The 22,078-nt window shown below is 37.1% G+C and overlaps 1 protein-coding gene across 3 annotated transcripts in view; it reads right to left on the bottom strand.

Moving 5' to 3' along the window:
- Positions 1–22,078, bottom strand: part of p4ha1a (prolyl 4-hydroxylase, alpha polypeptide I a) — a 31,151-nt gene that overhangs the window by 4,101 nt on the left and 4,972 nt on the right. Inside the window, exons 2-14 of one of the 3 annotated variants that reach the window (XM_089121821.1) lie at positions 17,913–18,020; positions 17,637–17,733; positions 15,483–15,634; positions 14,176–14,313; positions 13,837–14,088; positions 12,775–12,968; positions 12,030–12,206; positions 10,275–10,345; positions 3,594–3,659; positions 1,261–1,360; positions 1,123–1,176; positions 958–1,023; positions 779–847 (exon numbers count right to left, since the gene is read on the bottom strand). In XM_089121821.1, coding sequence (XP_088977947.1) covers positions 779–847; positions 958–1,023; positions 1,123–1,176; positions 1,261–1,360; positions 3,594–3,659; positions 10,275–10,345; positions 12,030–12,206; positions 12,775–12,968; positions 13,837–14,088; positions 14,176–14,313; positions 15,483–15,634; positions 17,637–17,733; positions 17,913–17,997 — 1,521 coding nt within the window. In that variant the 5' untranslated portion in view covers positions 17,998–18,020. Of the gene's footprint in view, positions 1–778; positions 848–957; positions 1,024–1,122; positions 1,177–1,260; positions 1,361–3,593; positions 3,665–10,274; positions 10,346–12,029; positions 12,207–12,774; positions 12,969–13,836; positions 14,089–14,175; positions 14,314–15,482; positions 15,635–17,636; positions 17,734–17,912; positions 18,021–22,078 lie in introns of all 3 variants that reach the window. The other 2 variants (XM_039655589.2, XM_039655590.2) reach the window with 2 other exon arrangements.

Raw genomic sequence — 22,078 nt, 5'->3', positions numbered from 1 at the left:
CTTGATTATAATTTTGTATTTTGTAACTGTAGTATGTATTTTGAAATTACACTTAAACTTACTTTATCACAAATTATTATTATTTTTTTAATTATACATATTTAAATAATGAAAAAAAAAAAAGATAGAAATGACATTAAAGTATATTTAAGTTTACCATAAATGCTAGTACATAGCACTAGCAGAACAGAACAGAACTACTGTCCCGTTTTGCCTTTGTTTTTGTTTAGTTTTCATCTTGGACTTTCCGTTACCCGTTTCCTGTGTTCCTTTGTTCCTGTCAGTTATTATTTGCCATGGACACTAATATAACGATCACACCTGTCGCAGCTTTGTATTTAAGTTCCTTGTCTAGTATTGTTTGTGTGTTACATGCTTGCCTACTCGTCATTGTGTTGTTCATATTAAAGTTATTCTTAAATAGTTATTCTGTCATAAATAGTAATAAATAGTTATTCTGTGCTTCATCTGTTCATCTTCCTGAAGCCGGTGGTGATATTAACCACATTACCACAATAGAAGTAACATATTACATATAAAGATGCACCCAAGTCCTATAAGTGGGCCAAAAATAAAAACTCTTAGGTTGCATTTAATTTAAATTGATACTATAATATATTTTCATTTAATTGTAAATAACATGCAAATATGCATCCAAAAACATTAAAGTTCATACATATTCTTTTATTTCTGTATTAAGTACTCATTTTAAAAGTATGTTAAGCATGTGCATCTTTTTCATTTTGGCACAGAATTTCTAAACTCAAACAAACCGCACCTTCATTGGCTTTACTGCTGCTCCAACTTCTGGAAAGACAGTGGCGCCCCCTGCTGATACATCACTCATCTGCAACAAAGCGGATTTTTTACAGGGAATTCTACACCAAGTGATAGCTGTAACAGAGCCAATCCTGACAGGACAGTCACTACAACAGTAATCGATCAAATCCTACTCACATAGAACAGCCAGGTTGCTATACGATTCCCTGTGCCCAGCTCTTTAAAAGCATCTGGTTCATCTTTCTAGAGGAAAAAGCATATTAAAATGGTGCATATTGTATATAACTTGCATGCTTTGCAACATCAAATACTTAGTGTACGATTAAAGAGCTTTGTATTTACCCGTCCAAAGTCAAAGTGGGGCTCATACTGTCCTCCAACACCATAATTCGCCACCTAAGAAGAGATAAAGGTGAACATTGAAAGAAACAGAACTGAAGTATTCTCAGTCTCATGCATTAAAGGCCTCATGAACACGACCTGTAGTTCTTCTGCTGTTTTCATATCAAGGCCTGTGATGTCTTCTATGCGCTGGTTTATGTGATCCACCACCGGATGCTCATAGGCCGCCAACCACGCGCTGACAGAAAAGACCATTAATAACACATTGGCTCGGTATTCCCACAACAGAGTAACGTTTTCTGTTGTTTTTTTTCTTCCTTTTCTTACATAAAAATGAATATCATGCGAGTTGTCCGGGGTAAAGCAGCAATGAAGTAATGCAATGTTTATTGTGTGATTTTAGTATTGTTAATATGCAGAATGCAGGGGGAAAGTAATTAGAATGGAATTAGATTTAGAGTAGCATTTGCCTACGCAAAACTTATGGATGCTTGTTTATAAAAAAATAAACAATAAAAATAAAAAAAAGGTACTTGCTAAATTTCATCACACAAATCTAGTAAGACTTTTTCTTAGAATTGTCAGATAGCTAGGTATAAACTCACAATTGCGATAAAATAAATCAGAATTGGGAGATAAAATGTCACAATTACTTTTTTGATTTGAAACAAGCTTCCATAAAAATTTACCACCACTAAGTATGTCAAAAGTGGCCACCCTTCAAATTAGGTTAGATTCGGAGATATATGATATATTCATGCACTTGTTTATCAATCTCCGAGTTTGTTATTGACAGAAATGAGTTTGCCTTCAGGGTAACACTTTACTTGAAGACTAACATGACACCCTTATAATCATGACATGACATATGTAAATGAAGGAAGTTTTATCCATGTTTATGACAACTGTCATTACGTGTCATTCGCTCAGTTATGACATTTTTAATGCAAATGACATTGTTTGAGATGTCTTTGTTATGACACCTTGACATAAACCAATACATCATAACCTGTCAGAGCCTTTGTCACGACAGCTTGACATAAGACGACACAACCTGTCATAAACATGACAGCAGATTCATTATCAAACTTAAGAAACCACTTAGCTTTATTGGTTAACATTACATTAAACGGTCAGGTGGTTGGTTTTGACATTGGCTGTTATGAAGCCATTATAACTTTTTAAAGACAAATTAAATAAGTACCACTGTAGTTGAGGTCACGAAAAATATTCATGACACAGTTATAATGGCCTCATGACAGCCAATGTCAAAGCCAACCACATGACAGTTTAACTTCATTTTATGTCAAGTTATCATGACAAAAACACTGACCGGTTATGATGTATTGGTTTATGTCAAGGTGTCATAACAAAGACATCTTAAACAATGTCATATTTGCATTAAAAATGTCATTATTGAGCGAAAGACACTTAATGACAGTTGTCATAAACCTTAATTCATATTCAAGACATATGTCATGTCATGGTTATGAAGATGTCATGTCATGGTTATGAAGGTGTCATGTCTTATGCACAACCCTTCAAGTAAAGTGTTAACGACTTGAGTGTTTAGCAGAAGTTTTGAAGTGTGTGAGTGGTGGCTAGGTTTACTCAAACACTCTCAATTATTTAGCATGACTTTAAACAGTAACCTGTCAGGTAGAATTGTCTATAATGAGAGGCACCCATGCAGTCCGTAGTCTCTTTTCATCAGATATGCAACTAACATGCGTTTTCACAATTAATATAATGCCGTGTTGTATGAAATATAAACTAGAACACATTCAAATAATATGAAGATACCAGTACACGAAAGTCCATCATGATCCCTGAAGTATGGAAGCCTGTTTCTGCCAAATAATAAAAACATTTTATCTCACAATTAAAACTTTATTTCTCGCAATTGCAAGTTTATATTTAACAATTCTGAGAAAAATAGGCAGAATTGAAAGTTAAAAACTCACAACGATGAGATAAAGCCAGAATTACTAGATATAAACTCATCAGAATTGCGTCATAATAAACTTGATTGTGAGATAAAAGTCCCAATTACCTTTTTGATTTTTTTTTTCTGTGGCGGAAACAAGTTTCCATACTGAAGTGTGTAATTTCTATATTTCCCAAGAAAAATAAACTCACTCATTCATTTACTCACTCGAATAATGACTATCGATTTGACTTCCATTGCATGGGAAAAACGTAAAAATGAATCAATAAATAAATAAATTCTAAAACTTGAACATTTGTAACTAAAAGAATAAGTAAATGACATGTATTTTTGGTACTATCATGTACTGTATTTTGTGCTTTTTGTACACATACCAAAATATTTTGTGAGTCAAGATATCTATGTCTGTCTCTGCAGCCTAGTCACACTACTGTTTTATAGATTCCACAAAGAGGATTCTGGGTAAAGAGAGAAAGGGGGAGCAGACAGATGTGAACTCTGCGCTTTATCTTTGACCCCTTACCTCTTGGAGACTCTGTACTGGGCGGTGGTGAGTTTGCCAGTTTGAGGGTCATGCACGGTGGCACGCCTGAGCTGAAGAGCCAGCGCAGAGAGAGAAAAAGAGAGGAAATAGAAGAGAAAGGTGAAAGGCGCTGCTGACACACAGCTTAAACTGATCTACACCAACTGCCGACTTGGACTGCATGGGTGGTTTCTGTAACGTAGTCGAACTACTACAGGTCAAACTGATCAGACTAGGGTGTTCACTGATTACGTACCTCTTGTGTGTAAAGAAGCAGCGGAAGAGTAACAATCCCAAAAGCAGAACAAACAGGGATATCTATTTATTATGCATGGTATGGGCTATATGCACGCATAAGTTCCGCATTTGACGTAAGGATGCTCGTCCATTTCCGGTTGTGTAGATTAAAGCGGAGGAAAACCGGAGAAAACGGGATTATGGCAGAGTCTTCAAAATTTACCGTCCTCCAGTCTTTGAAACGAAACGTACATATGTTTAGATGTAATTTTATATATAGTTATGTTTATTTAATATAATTTTAAAAAGAAGCATAAACACAACGAGGGGTGTCTGTTTTATCTGTTTTTGTGACTAACGTTTCATTAGTATAACCATGGAGTATAAAATTCAATATAAATTCTCGGTATTGCATTGGACTCTATGATCGGCGGAAGTTATCGAGCATCCTTAATCCTTCACCGGAAATAACGCCGTGCATAGAGCCCATTAATGCAAACTTGCAGGACTGGTGGATGAACTGTGCAACATAACTGTTCTCACTTTATATATTGTGAAAGCACTATGCTCACAAAGGCTGCATTTATTTAATCACAAAATACAGTGAAAAGAGTCATATTATAGCAATTTAAAGGGTTAGTTCACCCAAAAATGAAAATGAAGTCATTAATTACTCACCCCCATGCTGTACCAACCCCGTAAGACCTTCGTTCGTCTTCGGAACACAAATGAAGATATTTTTGATTAAATTTGAGAGCTGTATAACTAACACATTGGCTGCCTAAGGGACTGCCTCTTGACGGCCCAGAAAGTCAATGAAGAAAATGTTTAAATATCCCAAGTGACTACCGTGGCTCAACTATATGTTTATCAAGCGACGAGAATACTTTTTGTGCGAAAAAACAAACAAAAATAACGAGTTCATTCGACTATTTCTTTTCTTCCTTGTAGGCCAGAAACAAGATTTCCTTAGATTTCCACGACGCATGCGCGAGAATTGCGATCTGAAGTAGTGTAAGCTGGTGTAAGCAGATCGCAATTCTCGCGCATGCGTCGTGGAAATCTAAGGAAATCTTGTTTCTGGCCTACAAGGAAGAAAAGAAATAGTCGAATGAACTCGTTATTTTTGTTTGTTTTTTCGCACAAAAAGTATTCTCGTCGCTTGATAAACATATAGTTGAGCCACGGTAGTCACTTGGGATATTTAAACATTTTCTTCATTGACTTTCTGGGCCGTCAAGAGGCAGTCCCTTAGGAGCCAATGTGGTAGTTATACAGCTCTCAAATTTAATCAAAAATATCTTCATTTGTGTTCCGAAGACGAACGAAGGTCTTACGGGGTTGGTACAGCATGGGGGTGAGTAATTAATGACTTCATTTTCATTTTTGGGTGAACTAACCCTTTAAAACAAGTTTTTTATGTAATTTATTCCTGTGATAACAGTTGAATCTGTGGCATCATAACTCCACTCTTCAGTCACATGATTCTTCAGAAATCCATTTAATATGCTGATTTGATGCTCAATTACTGTATAATTGGTTCGCAATTATTAAGAATGATTCTTATTATTATCCATGTTGACAAACCGGTTTTGCTGCTTAATATTTGCAATACTTGTAATCTTTTCAGGAATCTTTGATGACTAGAAAGTTCAAAGGTTCTTTTTTTCTCCCTCCAAAATATTCAGCAGCACAACTGCTTTCAACATTAATAATAATAATAATAAGACACAAGAAATGTAAATAATAAGAATGTTTCTTAAAGCTACACTGTGTGATTTTTACCCCCATCTAGCGGTGAAAAGGTATGACCATCCAGTGAATATTAGTTTCCTCTCAATTCCGATTTCGTTTTTAACTCCTACGGTGGCCAAAGTAGTCCAAGATTAACATGGCTTCCAGTTCGACCTTGTCCATGAGTGTTAACTCAAACGTAAACGCGAAAGGCAAAAGGCGAAGCTTGAATTAACGGGTATGTCCCTCTTTGGCTAATGTACTTTCAAGATGGAGGGTCAACATGGCGACCGACATTAGAACCCCTTACCCGTATGTATTTTCAATGGCATATTATATACACTCACGAGAATACTTTAATACTTGAACGAAGTAAATATCAGTCCCTCCAGGATTTCACGATTTTTTTTTTGTGATTTTTGCGATCAAAATGACTGATTTTGTGGTGGTAATTTCCAAAAATTTTTGAAAAAATTTGCGATTTATATATAACATTTACCATAATAGTATTCAGTCCTTCCAGAAAAACAAGTTTTTTTGTGATTGTTGTGGGCAAAAATCCTTGATTACGTGGCCCGTTTTCTTTAAAAATGCGATGGAAAGAATATGCGGGATATTTATGCAATTTTATGGGATGAAATTGCAGGAATTTGCAAAAATTGCGGTTTGATGAAAAAGAGAAAAAAAGTGATTCCCCAACATCCTGTTAAAACCCATTTGTGACGGAAGCTGCGCGCCGCAACATTACATCTAGCGCCGGTTACTGCGCTGCGCAACTCTGAAACTCCCGCCGGCTGCTGCGTGACGCAGCATTTTGTATTCGTCAAACTTATCATGACACGTGCAGCATAAAACGCACTGTCATTGGTTCAAATACACATGAGGTGGGTCTTGTCGATTTTTTAACGACCACGTGACCACCCAAATGTACTGTGGTTCGCTGAAAATCACGTCAATCAATCAGACACACACGTGCGTTTGTTTTGGATTTTTTTTCGGAGACGCGAGCGCGAAATGGCAACGACAGAGGAGGATTTTGATAGCGAGGGCAGTGACATTGAATTGGAAGATAATGTTAGTGAGGAGTTTGAGAGGGAGGAGGTGGTAGAGGATGATTTCATGCCGGATGATCCTTTGGATAGAGCACAGGAGTGGGATTTGTGGGACACAGACGTAGAGGAGGAGGATGAGTTTTACGGATTCCAGGTAGATTGGAGAACTGAGGGTTACCAGCCGCGCAAGATGAAGCAGTTCACCCGCAAAGCAGGGGTGAAACAACCGATCCCCATGGATGCTACCCCCCTGGATGTATTTTCGTCTATTTTTACCGATGAGCTTTGGGACATGTTGGTGACGGAAACTAATCGGTACGCCGAACAGACGCGCGGTCAGACCCCCACCAACTCAAAGTGGAACCCTGTTTCCAAAACGGAGATGAAGACATTTATCGGGCTGTGTCTCGCCTTTGGTATTTTGAAACTGCCAGCACGCAGGGATTTCTGGAGGCAGACAAAATGGTTGTACCAGACCAACGTCCCCAAGGCCATGGCAAGGGACCGCTTCGACATGATCTGGAGGTAATGATTTGTGTTTTGTTTTTAGAATGAATAACTAGCATAATAGATAATACAAAAATGGCATAATGAATAAATAGCATAATAGATAATAATACATAATGGCATAATGAATAATAATACAATGAAGTAAAATGATTAGCACAATAAATAATAATACATAATGGCATAATGAATAATAATACAATGAAGTAAAATGAATAGCACAATAAATAATAATACAATAATAGCATAACGAGTAAATAGCATAATAAATATTAATACATAATGGCATGATGGATAATAATTCAGTGATGGTAAAATGAATAAATAGCATAATAAATTATTTTACATAATGGCATAATGGATAATAATACAATGATGATAAAATCAATAAATACCATAATAAATAATAATACAATAATAGCATAATGAGTAAATAGCACAATAAATAATAATACAATAATAGCATAATGAATAAATAGTCATAAAATTAATAAATACAATGATTTTCAGATATCTCCATCTCCAAGATAACATGGACCCTGCCGTGGACAAAACGGACAAGCTCTGGAAGATCCGGAAGTGGATGGACCTCCTCCTGGTTAGATTCCAGGCGCTCTATGAAGTCAATGGCTTTGTGACCGTGGATGAGTCCATGGTGAAGTACAAGGGACGCCTGGGCTTCCGGCAGTACCTCCCCATGAAGCCGGTGAAGTGGGGAATAAAGGTGTGGGTCATGGCGGAGAGCAAAACAGGCTATGTCACCCATTTTCAGGTGTACACGGGTGCCATTCAGGGTAAGATGGAGAAAGACCTGGCTCACCGGATAGTGTCAGACCTGGTGACCCCTTATTACGGATCTAACCTGTGTGTATACATGGACAACTTTTACACCAGTGTGAAGTTGATGTTGGACCTCAAGGTCAGGGGGGTGCAAGCGTGTGGAACGGTGCGCGCCAACAGAAAGGACCTCCCCAAGATGACGCAGCTCACAAAGAAGGCTGAGTTGAACAAGCATGAGTTCAATGTGGCGCAGCGGGATGAGTTGACCTTCTGTGTCTGGCAAGACACCAAGGCTGTGATGGTCCTCTCCAACTACCATGACCCGACAGCTCATGGGATAGTGAGGAGGAAGGCCAATGGTCAACGCCAAACGGAGGTTCGGGTGCCAGCATGCCTCGCTGACTATCAGCAGCATATGAAAGGAGTTGATCTTCTGGACCAGATGGTGGGCTACTACCAGATCCATCATCGGTCTACGAAGTGGTGGAGGAGGCTGTTTTTTTATTTTGTTTCAGTGGCGTGCTACAATGCCTTTGTGGCTGCCAGGTCTGCGGGAGGAGCCAAGTGGAAGTACAGGAGGGGCGGCTACAAGGACTGGCTGGAGGATCTGACCCAGGAGCTGATCGTGCCCGTCACTGCGAGAAGTGCTCCTAATGTGAACCCCACCAGCCCAACTGGAGCTTCTGCTGAACATGACCTGGTCCAGATCAACAAAAAGAGGAAGACCTGCAGGGAGTGTTCTCTGAAGCACTGCGGCACCGATGTGCGTCCTGGGTCAACTCTGATGGGGTGCAGGCAATGCAACCTTCCTCTGCACCGCGAGTGCTTCATGTACCACGTTGTTCGCCACAAATGATTCTCTGCCAGTCTCTTTTTGTGAATGTGTCAGTCAGTCAGTCAGTGAGTCTTTCTGTCTGTCTGTCTGTCTGAGGCTGTTCCCAGTTCCACCTCAGGACTTTCACTACCTCTCTCTCATAAAATGAATTGTTCAGTGTTGGCATGTTTTAAAATATTATTTGTGATATTTTATATAATTGATTTATATTTTTTATTAAATTATTTTTTGAGAATTTTTAGAAAAATGTTTTGTTATGTGAGTTCCAAGAAAGCATGTTTAAATAAAAGCTGTGATTCTTACCTTTAAAATGTCTTTTATTTCATGTTTCTAAGTGCTACAGAGGCTTAGATATTAAGGTTTTAGTAGACGTTGACAATTCTTAGTATTTTTTCAGAAAACCCTCAGGAGATAAGGACATTTATCCTAGAACAACATAGGTTTTTATAGGCGTTTTTAGCTGACGTTTTAGGAGTAAATGGGTTAATATAAGAGTCATTTCTTATTACTTCCTTTGATAAACAAGCATACTACATCATAGAAAGTGCTGGGAATATTTAATTTCTCATCTTGTTTTATTTCAGACTGTATGAGTGTAAATAAGGTGTGGCCCCTTTAAGAGCTGCGTGCTCCCTGTTGAACTCTCTGCAGTGTTATATGTGCGCCTCGAACACCCCATGTGTGCGGGTAATTTCTGTTTGATGCTACTACTTTTATCTTATGTTGTTTATTAAGGAACGACGTGACGGTAGAACGTGTGACAGACAGTTATACGAGTTCGATTTGTGAGATGTCAATCGCCTCCGTGAGTCTGTCTGGCGTCGCGTAATTGCGTCACTTCATAACGTTCCCATGGAAACAGGGGGAAATGGCTGCTCTTGTGTGAAGCAAACGCAACATTTTTCAACTTTCTGCTAAGATACATGACTTTTTTTGCAACGAAAATGCGAGGATTATGAAATTATGCAAACCCCGCATATTTTGCACGGAAATAGGCAATTTATGCGGCGTATTTGAAAAAATGCGGCCCCCGCATAAATATGCGGACTTTGGCTGATTTTGCATTGAATTCAGCGATCGCATAATCGCGTTTTTCTGGAGGGACTGAAATATACATTAATGAGCACATATATTTTTGAAAGAACTAAGTGTTTTTAGCTAAGAATAAACTAAAAGAGTTACACAGTGTAGCTTTAAGTACCAAATCATGTGACGCTAAAGACTGAAGTAATGACTCCATAATCAAATAGAAAACAGTTATTTTAAATGGTTAGAATATTTCAAATATTACTGTTGCCTTAGTTAGCATAGGAGACTGCTTTCAAAAACATTAATAAATCTTAATTATTCCAAACTTTTGACTTACTTTTGTTGCAAACTTTTATCATATATTATGTGAATGACTTTGGTCCACCCACCCATAATAAGCATGTGACAAATGTCCCCTTTGTCTGGGCTCTTGGTAACGTTGCTTTTCCAGCATGCAGTTGGGGGAACTGGTGTGTTGGCGGCTCTACAGGCCTACAGAAGCCTTACCTTTTACTGATGCGATATTGAGCCGTCTCTAGGACTCCAGTAATGGGGTTGGAGATAGTGGCTCGGCGCAGCTGTTGAGCCAACCGGCCAAGAGGACACAAGTTACACAGCAGCTGTAGTCTTACTGGCTGACCACATTGAGCCCTTGATTCAACTCTGGACTAAGAACTTTAAATGAACCTTCAATAATGGAGGATACAATACTCTAAGAAGTTTTATCATAATGCAAATACTCCAAATATAGACGAATCCAGCGAAACTACCGGAAGTAAGCGGGCGCCATTACTGAGCTGTTGCTGGGTAGCGTTGCGCCATTGCCTCCTATTGTTTTAGTTGCAACTTGCGTCCACTGGAATAAACAGCCCGCGATTTACGACTGTCACTAACGTTACAACGTTATCCCTTGTATAATATCGAGTGGGTAAACAGTTTCCGTTGTAAATTGTTTCAATGGTGGCAGTAAAATTTCAATTTTGAAGAGAAAACATTGTGAATACCCCGGGTCGACTGCCCCGTCTGGTGCCGTACGGTTTACAGATTTCCTGGGCGAGTACAAGACGTGGACATTCGCGTATAATAACAATTATTTAATGACATAAGTAAAAAAAATATAATAAATATGTGATATAGTGATCAGCAAAATCTCCTCTCTTGCTATTTTTTCTATTCAATTAACATGCTATGGTCATTAAATGGCTTTCCTGAGCTAAATGTAACGTTATGTGACATAATTGTTTTCCTGCTGTTATATTGACCTCTTTCCATGGTTTAAAAACACTAATTGGTCGATATTATGTATACTTTCTAGCTGTAACGTTACCTTACCCTTGCCTTTTGCAATGTGAAAATGAGATAAATAATGGACACAAATGAAAAACATGAATTTGTTTATTTGATTTCATTCATTTATTTATTTATTGTTGCCAAATCTTTTTATAGTTTCCTCGTTAGCAAACGTTAGCCTAGCTAGCTTGCCAAGCTATTTTCATAAATAACGTTAATCTGTAAGATCGTTTGTACCTTCCATCTGTGACTGGAGGCCACTGCAGTCACAGATCAAACCAACAAGTCATTCTGCCTGGCTGTAGCTGTCATCGAGGGTGAGTTCGCGTTATCACCGAGGTTTGTTTCATACCGGTGCATATGTCTATATGCCTGTGTAACAGCTCAGTAATGGCGTCGCCACAAGATGGCAGCCTACACAGAACGCTCGTCGGATTCGTCTATAGGTGGCTTTATATACTTATTATCAATAAGTTTTATCAATCTGTATTATCAGTTATTATAGATTACATTTTTGTTTGGACAAATGTATTGTACACCTTTAAATTAGAGGTGGGTAGTGCGGATCATTTTACTGACTCGTCTCGCTCAGCAAAATGAACAAATCTTTTTTTCCGAGTCATTTCGTTCATTTCAGCATAATATAAAGAAAAGGCTAAACGAAATCGGTTCATCATATATAAAGCGCCTGTGTCTCTTCAAAAGACTTCAATTCATTTAAATCTTTTATAATCCTTTATAATAACTTTTTGAAGCATTAACGTCTGGGTTGTGAGGACTTTCAATGGATGAACAAAATGATCAGGGAAGAATTCAAAATATAACAAAAGTCAACATGAGGTTGAGGTCAATGTGAGTAAATTTTGGGTGACGACGAGTCACGTGACCATCACAGAAATGACTGGACTAGGGGTTATGTTAATGGCGTTTTGGCCATTAATAGTGTATAATGTGTATAAAAATTGAACTCACCCTCGGTTTGGCCAGTTCCTTGACCTTCTCCATTTCTTTTTCTGTTATAATTTCATGGTAACGAACGATACGAGGACGGTCCCATTCGTCCTCTTGTTTCACCGGGCCGATCGTGTAAAATGGATGCCTGTTATTGTTGTAGTAACGGCAGAACAAACGGCTCTGTCTGCGAGGAGTCTGTAAGGATGAGATTATGTATATATTATGCACATTTCATTTATATCTTGTGCAAGACAAATACATTAGTTTATGTTTTATGTTCTTTCACAGCATCAGAAGTAAGTTTCAAAGTGCTAAACATGGCACCGCCATAGAAAAACTCATTCACTGACTCCCAAAAGCTGCATAGCAGAACATGTGGGTGTTTTTTGTACGCAATATGCAGCTGTGGTGAACTGAACGGACAAAAACAGATCTGTGCAAAGGCCACATTACCACCATGGCTGTGCATAAATAATTAAAAGTCCTGTCTTTAGTCAGTACTTCCCTCAAGTACAGAAACCACTATAGATAAACATATTAGGTTACATCAACACAGTAAAAAAACAGCTGAAACTGGCTGAAAGAGATGACTGATCCCACATTATATTAATAAAGTCATAAACTTAGATATAAACTAATTTCTCCTTTTTCTTAGTTGAGAGTTTATATCTTCTTATTCTGACTTTATTTTTTTTATTAGGTGTCTTTAATTACTACAATATATTAGACATTAATGTAGCAGTTACAGTAAATTAATAATCACCATTCTGAGTCCTTCTCCTCTACATAGCTTCTCATATTTCCTCTTCTCAGGGAGATATTCCTTCTTCCCAACCTCTTTTTCTTGCTCTTTCTTACTCTCTTCCTTGGGGCTCTGCTCCTTCTCAGCCTTATTCTGTTTGGCTAGCTGGTAGTCGAAATACTTTAGGTTCCCAAGTGCTCGCTGGTGCTCGGGATCTAGACGGCAGAGATACATGTTAAACGGTTTGTACTGATAAATCCCTCAAATGGCTCAGAAATAATATTTCAAGATCATGGTATGATTTTCTGGTCTCCTTTCTTCAATGGCATGTGTAAATACTGTATTGCATTGTAGGCCACGTTCACATTAATCCTAAAAACGTATATTTTTCTCAACATTTTGGTCCTCGCACCGAGACAGCATTTTTGTCCTGAGCTGTTTGAAGACGCTCTCCCACGTAGATAAATTTGAAACGTTGTTTCTGCGTTGTAGTGTGGACTATGGAAGATTGCTTTCACCATAGGAATAAAAAAGGTAATTGCAACTTTTTCCAAAATGTGAGATACAAACTTGCAGCTTGAAGTCAGAATAGCGAGATATAAACTAATTTCTCCCTTTTCTTTGTTGAGAGTTTATATCTTCTTATTCTGACTGTTTTTTGTTAATTTTTTAAGTTAATTGTGAAATATAAACTCGGAATTGACAGAAAAAGGTCAGAATTGTGAAATAAAACGTCACAATTACCTTTTTTACTCCATTGTGGACTGTGAAAACTGAAGTATTCGAAAACGATGGTGCATGTTTAGTCATGTGACACATGTACCCATATTTACCTATCGTTGTATTGGCATTTACTTTAAAGTGTTGCTGAAAATAAATGGACGCACCACATAGTAGTGGTATATTTTTCGGAAAAAAAACAACAACATGTGATTTAAGACATTTTCAGATGTTTCAGTGTCTGTGGACAAGCAACTTCTGGAAAGATCTTAAAGATCCTAGTGTTTTGAAATGAAAACGCCATTTTAAAATGCATCCAGATGAATGTGGACACACAGCCACAGTCTTGTAGAGCAGACTGACCCACAGTGAGCAGTCTCTTGGTATATTCCAGAGCTCTCTCCAGCTCCCCCTGCTGGTAGACGGAGTAGCTGAGGTAGTCCAGCACGGTCACAACGTCAACACTGGATTTTTCTCCTTCATCCAGTTGCTTGAGTGCCTGGACCATCCACAGCTCTGTGTGGTAGTAGTCCGCATCGGAGTAGGCGATTTTCCCTAGCTCATAACAGTCCTCTACCGTCAGGGTGTTTTTAAATGGCAAGTCTGTACTAACACCTGCAAGAACACACGTAATGAGATGTCATACAAATGCAAAAAAAATCTGAAATATTTAGTCTGATCTTTCATGTTGGTCAAACTCACCAGGCAGGTTTCCAGAAGAGATGGTCTGTGTGTCCAGTTGATAGGTGTCCTGCAGTCGGAGGAGAGCTTTGGCTGCACCGTTCTGGTCTTCATCATTAGGGAAATACTGACGCTGTATGGTCAGGTTTGAGATGAAGCCTAGAAGAAAATGCGGTTATCTTTTCATAAGAAAAACCATATCTAGAAGAAGAACATCATGGTTTTATTTACAACTGCTAGGACACATTTCTCAATACTTAGGTCACATTTTCTTTTTCAACTCCTCACACAGTTCTGCTAACGTTTAGCTTGGCACAGCAATAATTTCACAAGAAAAACACTTGTCTCAAATCAAGCCACAAATCATGCTATGTCACTCATAAAAGGTAGTATTATATAATGTTTTCTTTACAAAACAAGAATGACACTTTTTGTTTATAATTCACTGCAGTAAATTTTACATAGTCTATATTATATAGTTTACAATAAAGTAAAAATATTTCTGCATTTTCCATAAGTTTCTTTTGTTTAGATGGTAATGTAGCTGAACACCTACACAGCTGTTGGTATTTCAGTTTCAAACGCTTTGACAGTATTTCTTTTTTTAGATTTGGAATATATTTCTATGTGGCATTTCAAAAGAAATATAGAAAATTGCTGTTTTATTCAGTTTCGTACTATGTTAGGTTTTGAAATTAAAGGGATACTCCACTTTTTTTGAAAATAGGCTCATTTTACCACTCCACCAGAGTTAAACGGTCGAGTTTTACTATTTTCAAATGCATTCAGCTGATTTTCTTATATTTAGAAGAATATCAGTAACCAGACAGTTTCTGGTCTCATTGACTTCCAGTAGGAAAAAAAATATACTATGGAAGTCAATGAGACCAGAAACTGTCTGGTTACTGATATTCTTCTAAATATCAAAAAAAAAAAAAAAAAAAAAAAAAATTGGCTGAATACATTCGAAAATGGTAAAACCCAACAGTTTAACTCTGGGGGAGTGGTAAAATGAGCCTATTTCCAAAAAAAGTGGAGTATCCCTTTAAGTTAACATTTTATAAAGAGTATAAAACGTGCAAACTTGCCTGTAGGTGTATAGACTAGAGTTTTGGCAGTAGCTGTGTCTGATCAAGAAAATGATGTTATTTGAAAAGCGTTGAATGCATTCTGTGCCAAAGCAATGTTAAACGATCCACAGTTTAGCCCACATACTGTAGACTCTTCACTGTGTTAAGGGTTTTAAAAAAGTGACCTAAGTATTGAGAAATGGGTCCTTGCGATTGTGGAAAACCGTCATGGATTAAGTAAATGACAGTGATACTAACCATCAGACATGTCCTTGAGCACTAGGTCTTCCACTTCCCCCCACTCTGTGTTTAGTCTCTTCATGAGTTTAAAGGCATTGACCGGGTGACCCAAAAACCCCTCTGGGTCCTGTGTGGCTGTGGTTGTTAAAGCATCAAGCTTCTCAGCCCACCTGACAACACACACACAGTGTCCGATTCAGAGTGGCTTTATTGTTGTCACATACAGCTTGCACACGGTCCGATAACGTTACTCCAGAACTTTGCATGAAAACTAGGGATGCACGATATATCGGCCACATTATCGGTATCGGCCGATATATGATCATTTTCAATGTTATCGTTATCGTTAAAGAACATTTAGCCGATATCTAAAAGCCGATAAATAATGTATTATTTCCTTGAGCTGAGGCACTTTAGATGTGAACTGTTCAACATAATGCTTTTAAATTGCTTGAAATACGATTGAAATCACTTTAAAAAAGGAAAATCCAGTTAAAGTGCAAAATGTGCAGCGCAAGTCTGTCATATCAGCTACACAACATTAAAATAAGAACATCATAATTGTGTTCTTATCTTGAGGAAAATCAAAAATTGTCTAAAAATTTGGATTTAGATTTATCGGCCAAAATATCGGTTATCGGCTTTCAAGTATAAAGAATTACCGGTTATCGGTATCGGACAAAATTGTCATATCGGTGCATCCCTAATAAAAACAGCAACAAACTATGAGATTGAACTAGACAACAACAGAATAAACATCCCCTGGTTACAAATGAAGAGTTTGGTTCCAAAACGCGATAAACGCCATTTAAAAAAAAATGAGTTACTGCAAAAATCTGACTTTTCAATACCGACCAGATACAAAACAATGTTTAATTTTACGTAAAATGGGATATCCGCCGTGTAAATTATGTAATGTTTTCTTCCTTTCTTTCCAAACCGCGACAAACGCCAGTCTCCCTTTTCTGCAAAATGCCACATATCCGCTAAACCAATCACAACGCACCATTCCACGCAATGTAAACAGTAACGGCAGCGCTTTAACTAACCCGGCTTCCTAGGTTTTCTCTATTTTGTCCTTTCAATCAACAAGCAAACAAAAAAAAGAATAATTTTGACAGTATTGGTGAACCTGCGGAGGGTAAGGCATCCTGCATGGGTAAACGTGACGTCGAAATCGAATCATTTACGTGAGGAAGAAGATGGACTCGGGAGGAGGAAATGCCGGCTGTTGCTTGTTCTCACACGATCAAACTTCTGTCACGCCGACACACTGACCCCAGAGGATCTTTTGGAAAACTTTCAGTTGTTTTATTCAAAGTCAACGAAAACCGAGCAGGACCGAGCCATTTTACAGCTGATCGCCGTCAAAAAAGTTCAGCGGCGACGTCCCAAGGTTGACAACAGCGATATGCATAACGTTAGATCATGCTTAATACATCATAATTCATGATGATGTGCTCGGCTTAGTTAATGTTTTAATTAAGGTTTTGTTCATCCATGAAGTCATGAATGAAAAACGTTGAACTGTTAAAAAAAAACGTTGTTAGTTCCTGATGATATTAATATGAATTAATGCATAATTCATCTATCCATGAATTCGTGATAATTCATGACATGAACCCTTAAAGTGTTACCGAATATTGTTATATTAAAGCAATGGATTTATAGTATGCACAAGAAATTCAATGTGTATAAAATTTTATTTTGATTATTTGCATTTTGAAAAAAAATAAATTATTGGATTTATTGCATTTTGGGGGAAAAAAACTATCTGTTTTTATAATAAATCTTTGGAAATCAAAACCTGGATTTCATTTTTTATTGTTATTATAACCTACAAATGTGAAAATTTGAAACCGAAAATAGTGGTTTTCATCTTCCCATTTTCTTGCTAAAGAAAACACAGTTTTACTCAAATTCATCAAAATGGATTTATAGCGTTTTGGAACCAAACTCTTCAAATACACTGAATATTGTCTGATTTTATTGACATACATAATTGGAATCAAAGGAATGTAATTTTAGCCAACCATTTTGAAGATTTCCGTCATGCCCCATTCATAAATCTGTTACTGCCAATTCAAACTTAAGATTTAAGTTATACTTGTTGTTATACTTGTTAATTGTGTTGTATGGCTCCGGCTGATGCTGTTAATAGATATTACTCACTGTTTCACTTGCTCCAGTTTGCTTTCCTCTGCTTTGATGTAGTCTTTTAATGACGTCACCAGGTCTTTTTCTGTGAACAGCAGATCTGTCATGTGACCTGCAAACACAGGTTAAACCAGGCATCAGAGATTAAGAGAATGACCTGTCTAGATTTCCATTCCTGTGAGTTGCATGGTAAATGTTTATCAACACATGGGTTTAAAGGAATTGGTTGCCTGTTAAAACCTGTAGGAGCATTTCAATCATACATTTTAAAAAGTTGAAAAGGTTGCATACCGATGGAAGTGAAGAAGTCATTGTGAGCAGAGGAAGACTTTAGCAGAGAGATGAGTAAAATACAGCACACACTCATAACTCCCATCTTTATCCTGTTTCACACACCGCCTAAAAGAAAGAAAATTAGATTTTCATTATAAACCGTTACATAACTCTCTGAAATGCTTGATTGATAATGATAATGACTACAAAACTGTATATTTGAATGTGGCAGGGTGATTATTGTGAACCAAAACTTAAACTAAGTAAGAAATTGAAATAAAATGTACAATAACACTGCAGTTTTCTTTTATAAGTCAAATATAGATTCATACTTAAAGGGTTAGTTCACCCAAAAATGAAAATTAAGTCATTAATTACTTACCCCCATGCTGTACCAACCCCGTAAGACCTTCGTTCGTCTTCGGAACACAAATGAAGATATTTTTGATTAAATTTGAGAGCTGAATAACTACCACATTGGCTCCTAAGGGACTGCCTCTTGACGGCCCAGAAAGTCAATGAAAAAAATGTTTAAATATCCCAAGTGACTACCGTGGCTCAACTATATGTTTATCAAGCGACGCGAATACTTTTTGTGCGAAAAAACAAACAAAAATAACGAGTTTATTCGACTATTTCTTTTCTTCCTTGTAGGCCTGAAACGAGATTTCCTTAGATTTCCACGACGCATGCGCGAGAATTGCTATCAGCTTACACCAGCTTACACTACTTCAGATCGCAATTCTCGCGCATGCGTCGTGGAAATCTAAGGAAATCTTGTTTCTGGCCTACACGGAAGAAAAGAAATAGTCGAATAAACTCGTTATTTTTGTTTGTTTTTTCGCACAAAAAGTATTCATGTCGCTTGATAAACATATAGTTGAGCCACGGTAGTCACTTGGGATATTTAAACATTTTTTTCATTGACTTTCTGGGCCGTCAAGAGGCAGTCCCTTAGGAGCCAATGTGGTAGTTATACAGCTCTCAAATTTAATCAAAAATATCTTCATTTGTGTTCCGAAGACGAACGAAGGTCTTACGGGGTTGGTACAGCATGGGGGTGAGTAATTAATGACTTAATTTTCATTTTTGGGTGAACTAACCCTTTAAGTGTGCCAAGAAAACATCCCCCACACCATACCACCACCAGCCTGCACAGTGGGAACAAGGCATGATGGATCCATGTTCTCATTCTGTTTACGCCAAATTCTGACTCTACCATCTGAATGTCTCAACAGAAATCGAGACTCATCAGACCAGGCAACATTTTCCAGTCTTCAACTGTCCAATTTTGGTGAGCTCTTGCAATTTCTTTCCTCTTTTTCCTATTTATAGTGGAGATGAGTGGTACCCGGTGGGGTCTTCTGCTGTTGTAGCCCATCCGCCTCAAGGTTGTGCGTGTTGTGGCTTCATCAAATGCTTTGCTGCATACCTCGGTTGTAACGAGTGGTTATTTCAGTCAAAGTTGCTCTTCTATCAGCTTGAATCAGTCGGCCCACAACCATGCCACGCTCAAAATTGCTTAAATCCCCTTTCTTTCCCATTCTGACATTCAGTTTGGAGTTCAGGAGATTGCCTTGACCAGGACCACACCCCTAAATGCATTGAAGCAACTGCCATGTGATTGGTTGATTAGATAATGGGCTCTATGCACGGCGGTATTTTCTGGTGAAGGTGTAAGGACGCTCGATAACTTCCGCCGATCATAGAGTCCAATGCAATACCGAGAATTTATATTGAATTTTATACTCCATGGTTATACTAAAGAAACGTTAGTCACAAAAACAGATCAAACAGACACCCCTCGTTGTGTTTATGCTTCTTTTTAAAATTATATTAAATAAACATAACTATATATAAAATTACATCTAAACGTATGTACGTTTCGTTTCAAAGACGGGAGGACAGTAAATTTTGAAGACTCTGCCATAATCCCGTTTTCCTCGGTTCTCCTCCGCTTAAATCTCCACAACCGGAAATGGACGAGCATCCTTGCGTCAAATGCGGAACTTATGCGTGCATATAGCCCATTGGATTAATGAGAAATTTAACAGGTGTGCCTAATAGTCCTTTAGGTGAGTGTATATGTATAGCACAGAAAGATGAGTTTTCACCAAAATATTGTTATCTGGCTGACTAACACAGACAAGGTTTGGTTGAATTTGCATAAACAACTTGTTTCTTGACACAACAACAAGACAACAAATCAATCAGTAATGTTTTGCATCATATGCCACCACGTTCCAGCAGAAGTGTGGGTTTATGAATTATTGGACATGTATAATTTTACCATAATGCATTTTTCTTTCTTTTTTTTTTTTGAAAGTTTTTTTAGTTAACAAAATATTTTGTAAAAAACTTTTGAAGAACTTTAAAAGAATAGCCTTGATAAAGTACGATCTACTACACATTGAGCAAACTACATGTAAAAGGGAATATGTCAGTGTCACATAACCAGAAGATCTTTCACCTAGAATAGAAGATCCACCACTAAAAGCTGCATGTGCAGACCACATGGCCTAGATGGGGACATTACATCTGAATGAAGAATCATAATTATTTTCGGTAACACTTTAGAATACGGTTCCTTCGTTAATGAATAACTACACAAGAACTAATGAGTAACACAATATTAACAATCTAGTAACTATTATTAACTAACAAGGAACTCTGATTAACGAACTAGTAAGTAATAGCGCACAGACGAAAGTGGTAGTTCACTATTAACTAATCAATAACAACTATTTTTTTAATACTTCCCAGAGAACTACTGAAAAAGTTTATTAACAATCTAGTAACTACTATTAACTAAAAGAAACTCTTATTAACGAATTAGTAAGTAATAGCTCACAGATGAAAGTGTTACTAGATACTTCTGTGGGAATTACTAATTATTTGGATTCGTATTATAAAGTGAAGATCATTGGAACTAACTAGTAATTACTCAAGTGTTACTAAAGACATTTTCTAAAAGTTACTAAAGTTCACCAAAAATCTCAAACGGTTGCACAAATCATGACTAGATCATGTAGTAACACTTGAGTAATTACTAGTTAGTTCCAATGATCTTCACTTTATAATACGGATCCAAATAATTAGTAAGTAATAGCTCACAGATGAAAGTGTTACTAGATACTTCTGTGGGAATTACTAATTATTTGGATTCGTATTATAAAGTGAAGATCATTGGAACTAACTAGTAATTACTCAAGTGTTACTAAAGACATTTTCTAAAAGTATACTAAAGTTCACCAAAAATCTCAAACGGTTGCACAAATCATGACTAGATCATGTAGTAACACTTGAGTAATTACTAGTTAGTTCCAATCAATGATCTTCACTTTATAATACGGATCCAAATAATTAGTAAGTAATAGCTCACAGATGAAAGTGTTACTAGATACTTCTGTGGGAATTACTAATTATTTGGATCCGTATTATAAAGTGAAGATCATTGGAACTAACTAGTAATTACTCAAGTGTTACTACATGATCTAGTCACGATTTGTGCAAACGTTTGATTTTTGGTGAACTTTAGTATACTTTTAGAAAATGTCTTTAGTAACACTTGAGTAATTACTAGTTAGTTCCAATGATCTTCACTTTATAATACGAATCCAAATAATTAGTAATTCCCACAGAAGTATCTAGTAACACTTTCATCTGTGAGCTATTACTTACTAATTCGTTAATAAGAGTTTCTTTTAGTTAATAGTGGTTACTAAATTGTTAATAAACTTTTTCAGTAGTTCTCTGGGAAGTATTAAAAAAATAGTTGTTATTGATTACTTAATAGTGAACTACCACTTTCGTCTGTGCGCTATTACTTACTAGTTCGTTAATCAGAGTTTCTTGTTAGTAATAGTTACTAGATTGTTAATATTGTGTTACTCATTAGTTCTTGTGTAGTTATTCATTAACGAAGGAACCGTATTCTAAAGTGTTACCGTATTTTCTTGTAAAGTCAAATATACACACAACATAAATCAGGAACTGACAAAGAAAATCTAATGAGCTCAACAAAATATTATCACAAAAAATAGGAAGTCTAACCCATGTGTAAGTTGCAGAAGCATTCATTAAATGGACAGTCCACCCAAAAAATAAAGTTCATGTCATTTGAAACCTGTACGCATTTCTTTCTTCAGTGGAACAGAAGATATTGAAAAATGTTGGGAGCCAAA

The sequence above is a fragment of the Pimephales promelas genome, chromosome 17 (genome assembly GCF_988280905.1).
Source record: "Pimephales promelas chromosome 17, fPimPro1.hap1.1, whole genome shotgun sequence".
NCBI classification, from domain to species: Eukaryota; Metazoa; Chordata; class Actinopteri; order Cypriniformes; family Leuciscidae; genus Pimephales; species Pimephales promelas.
This window is presented reverse-complemented; position numbering and strand designations above follow the sequence as displayed.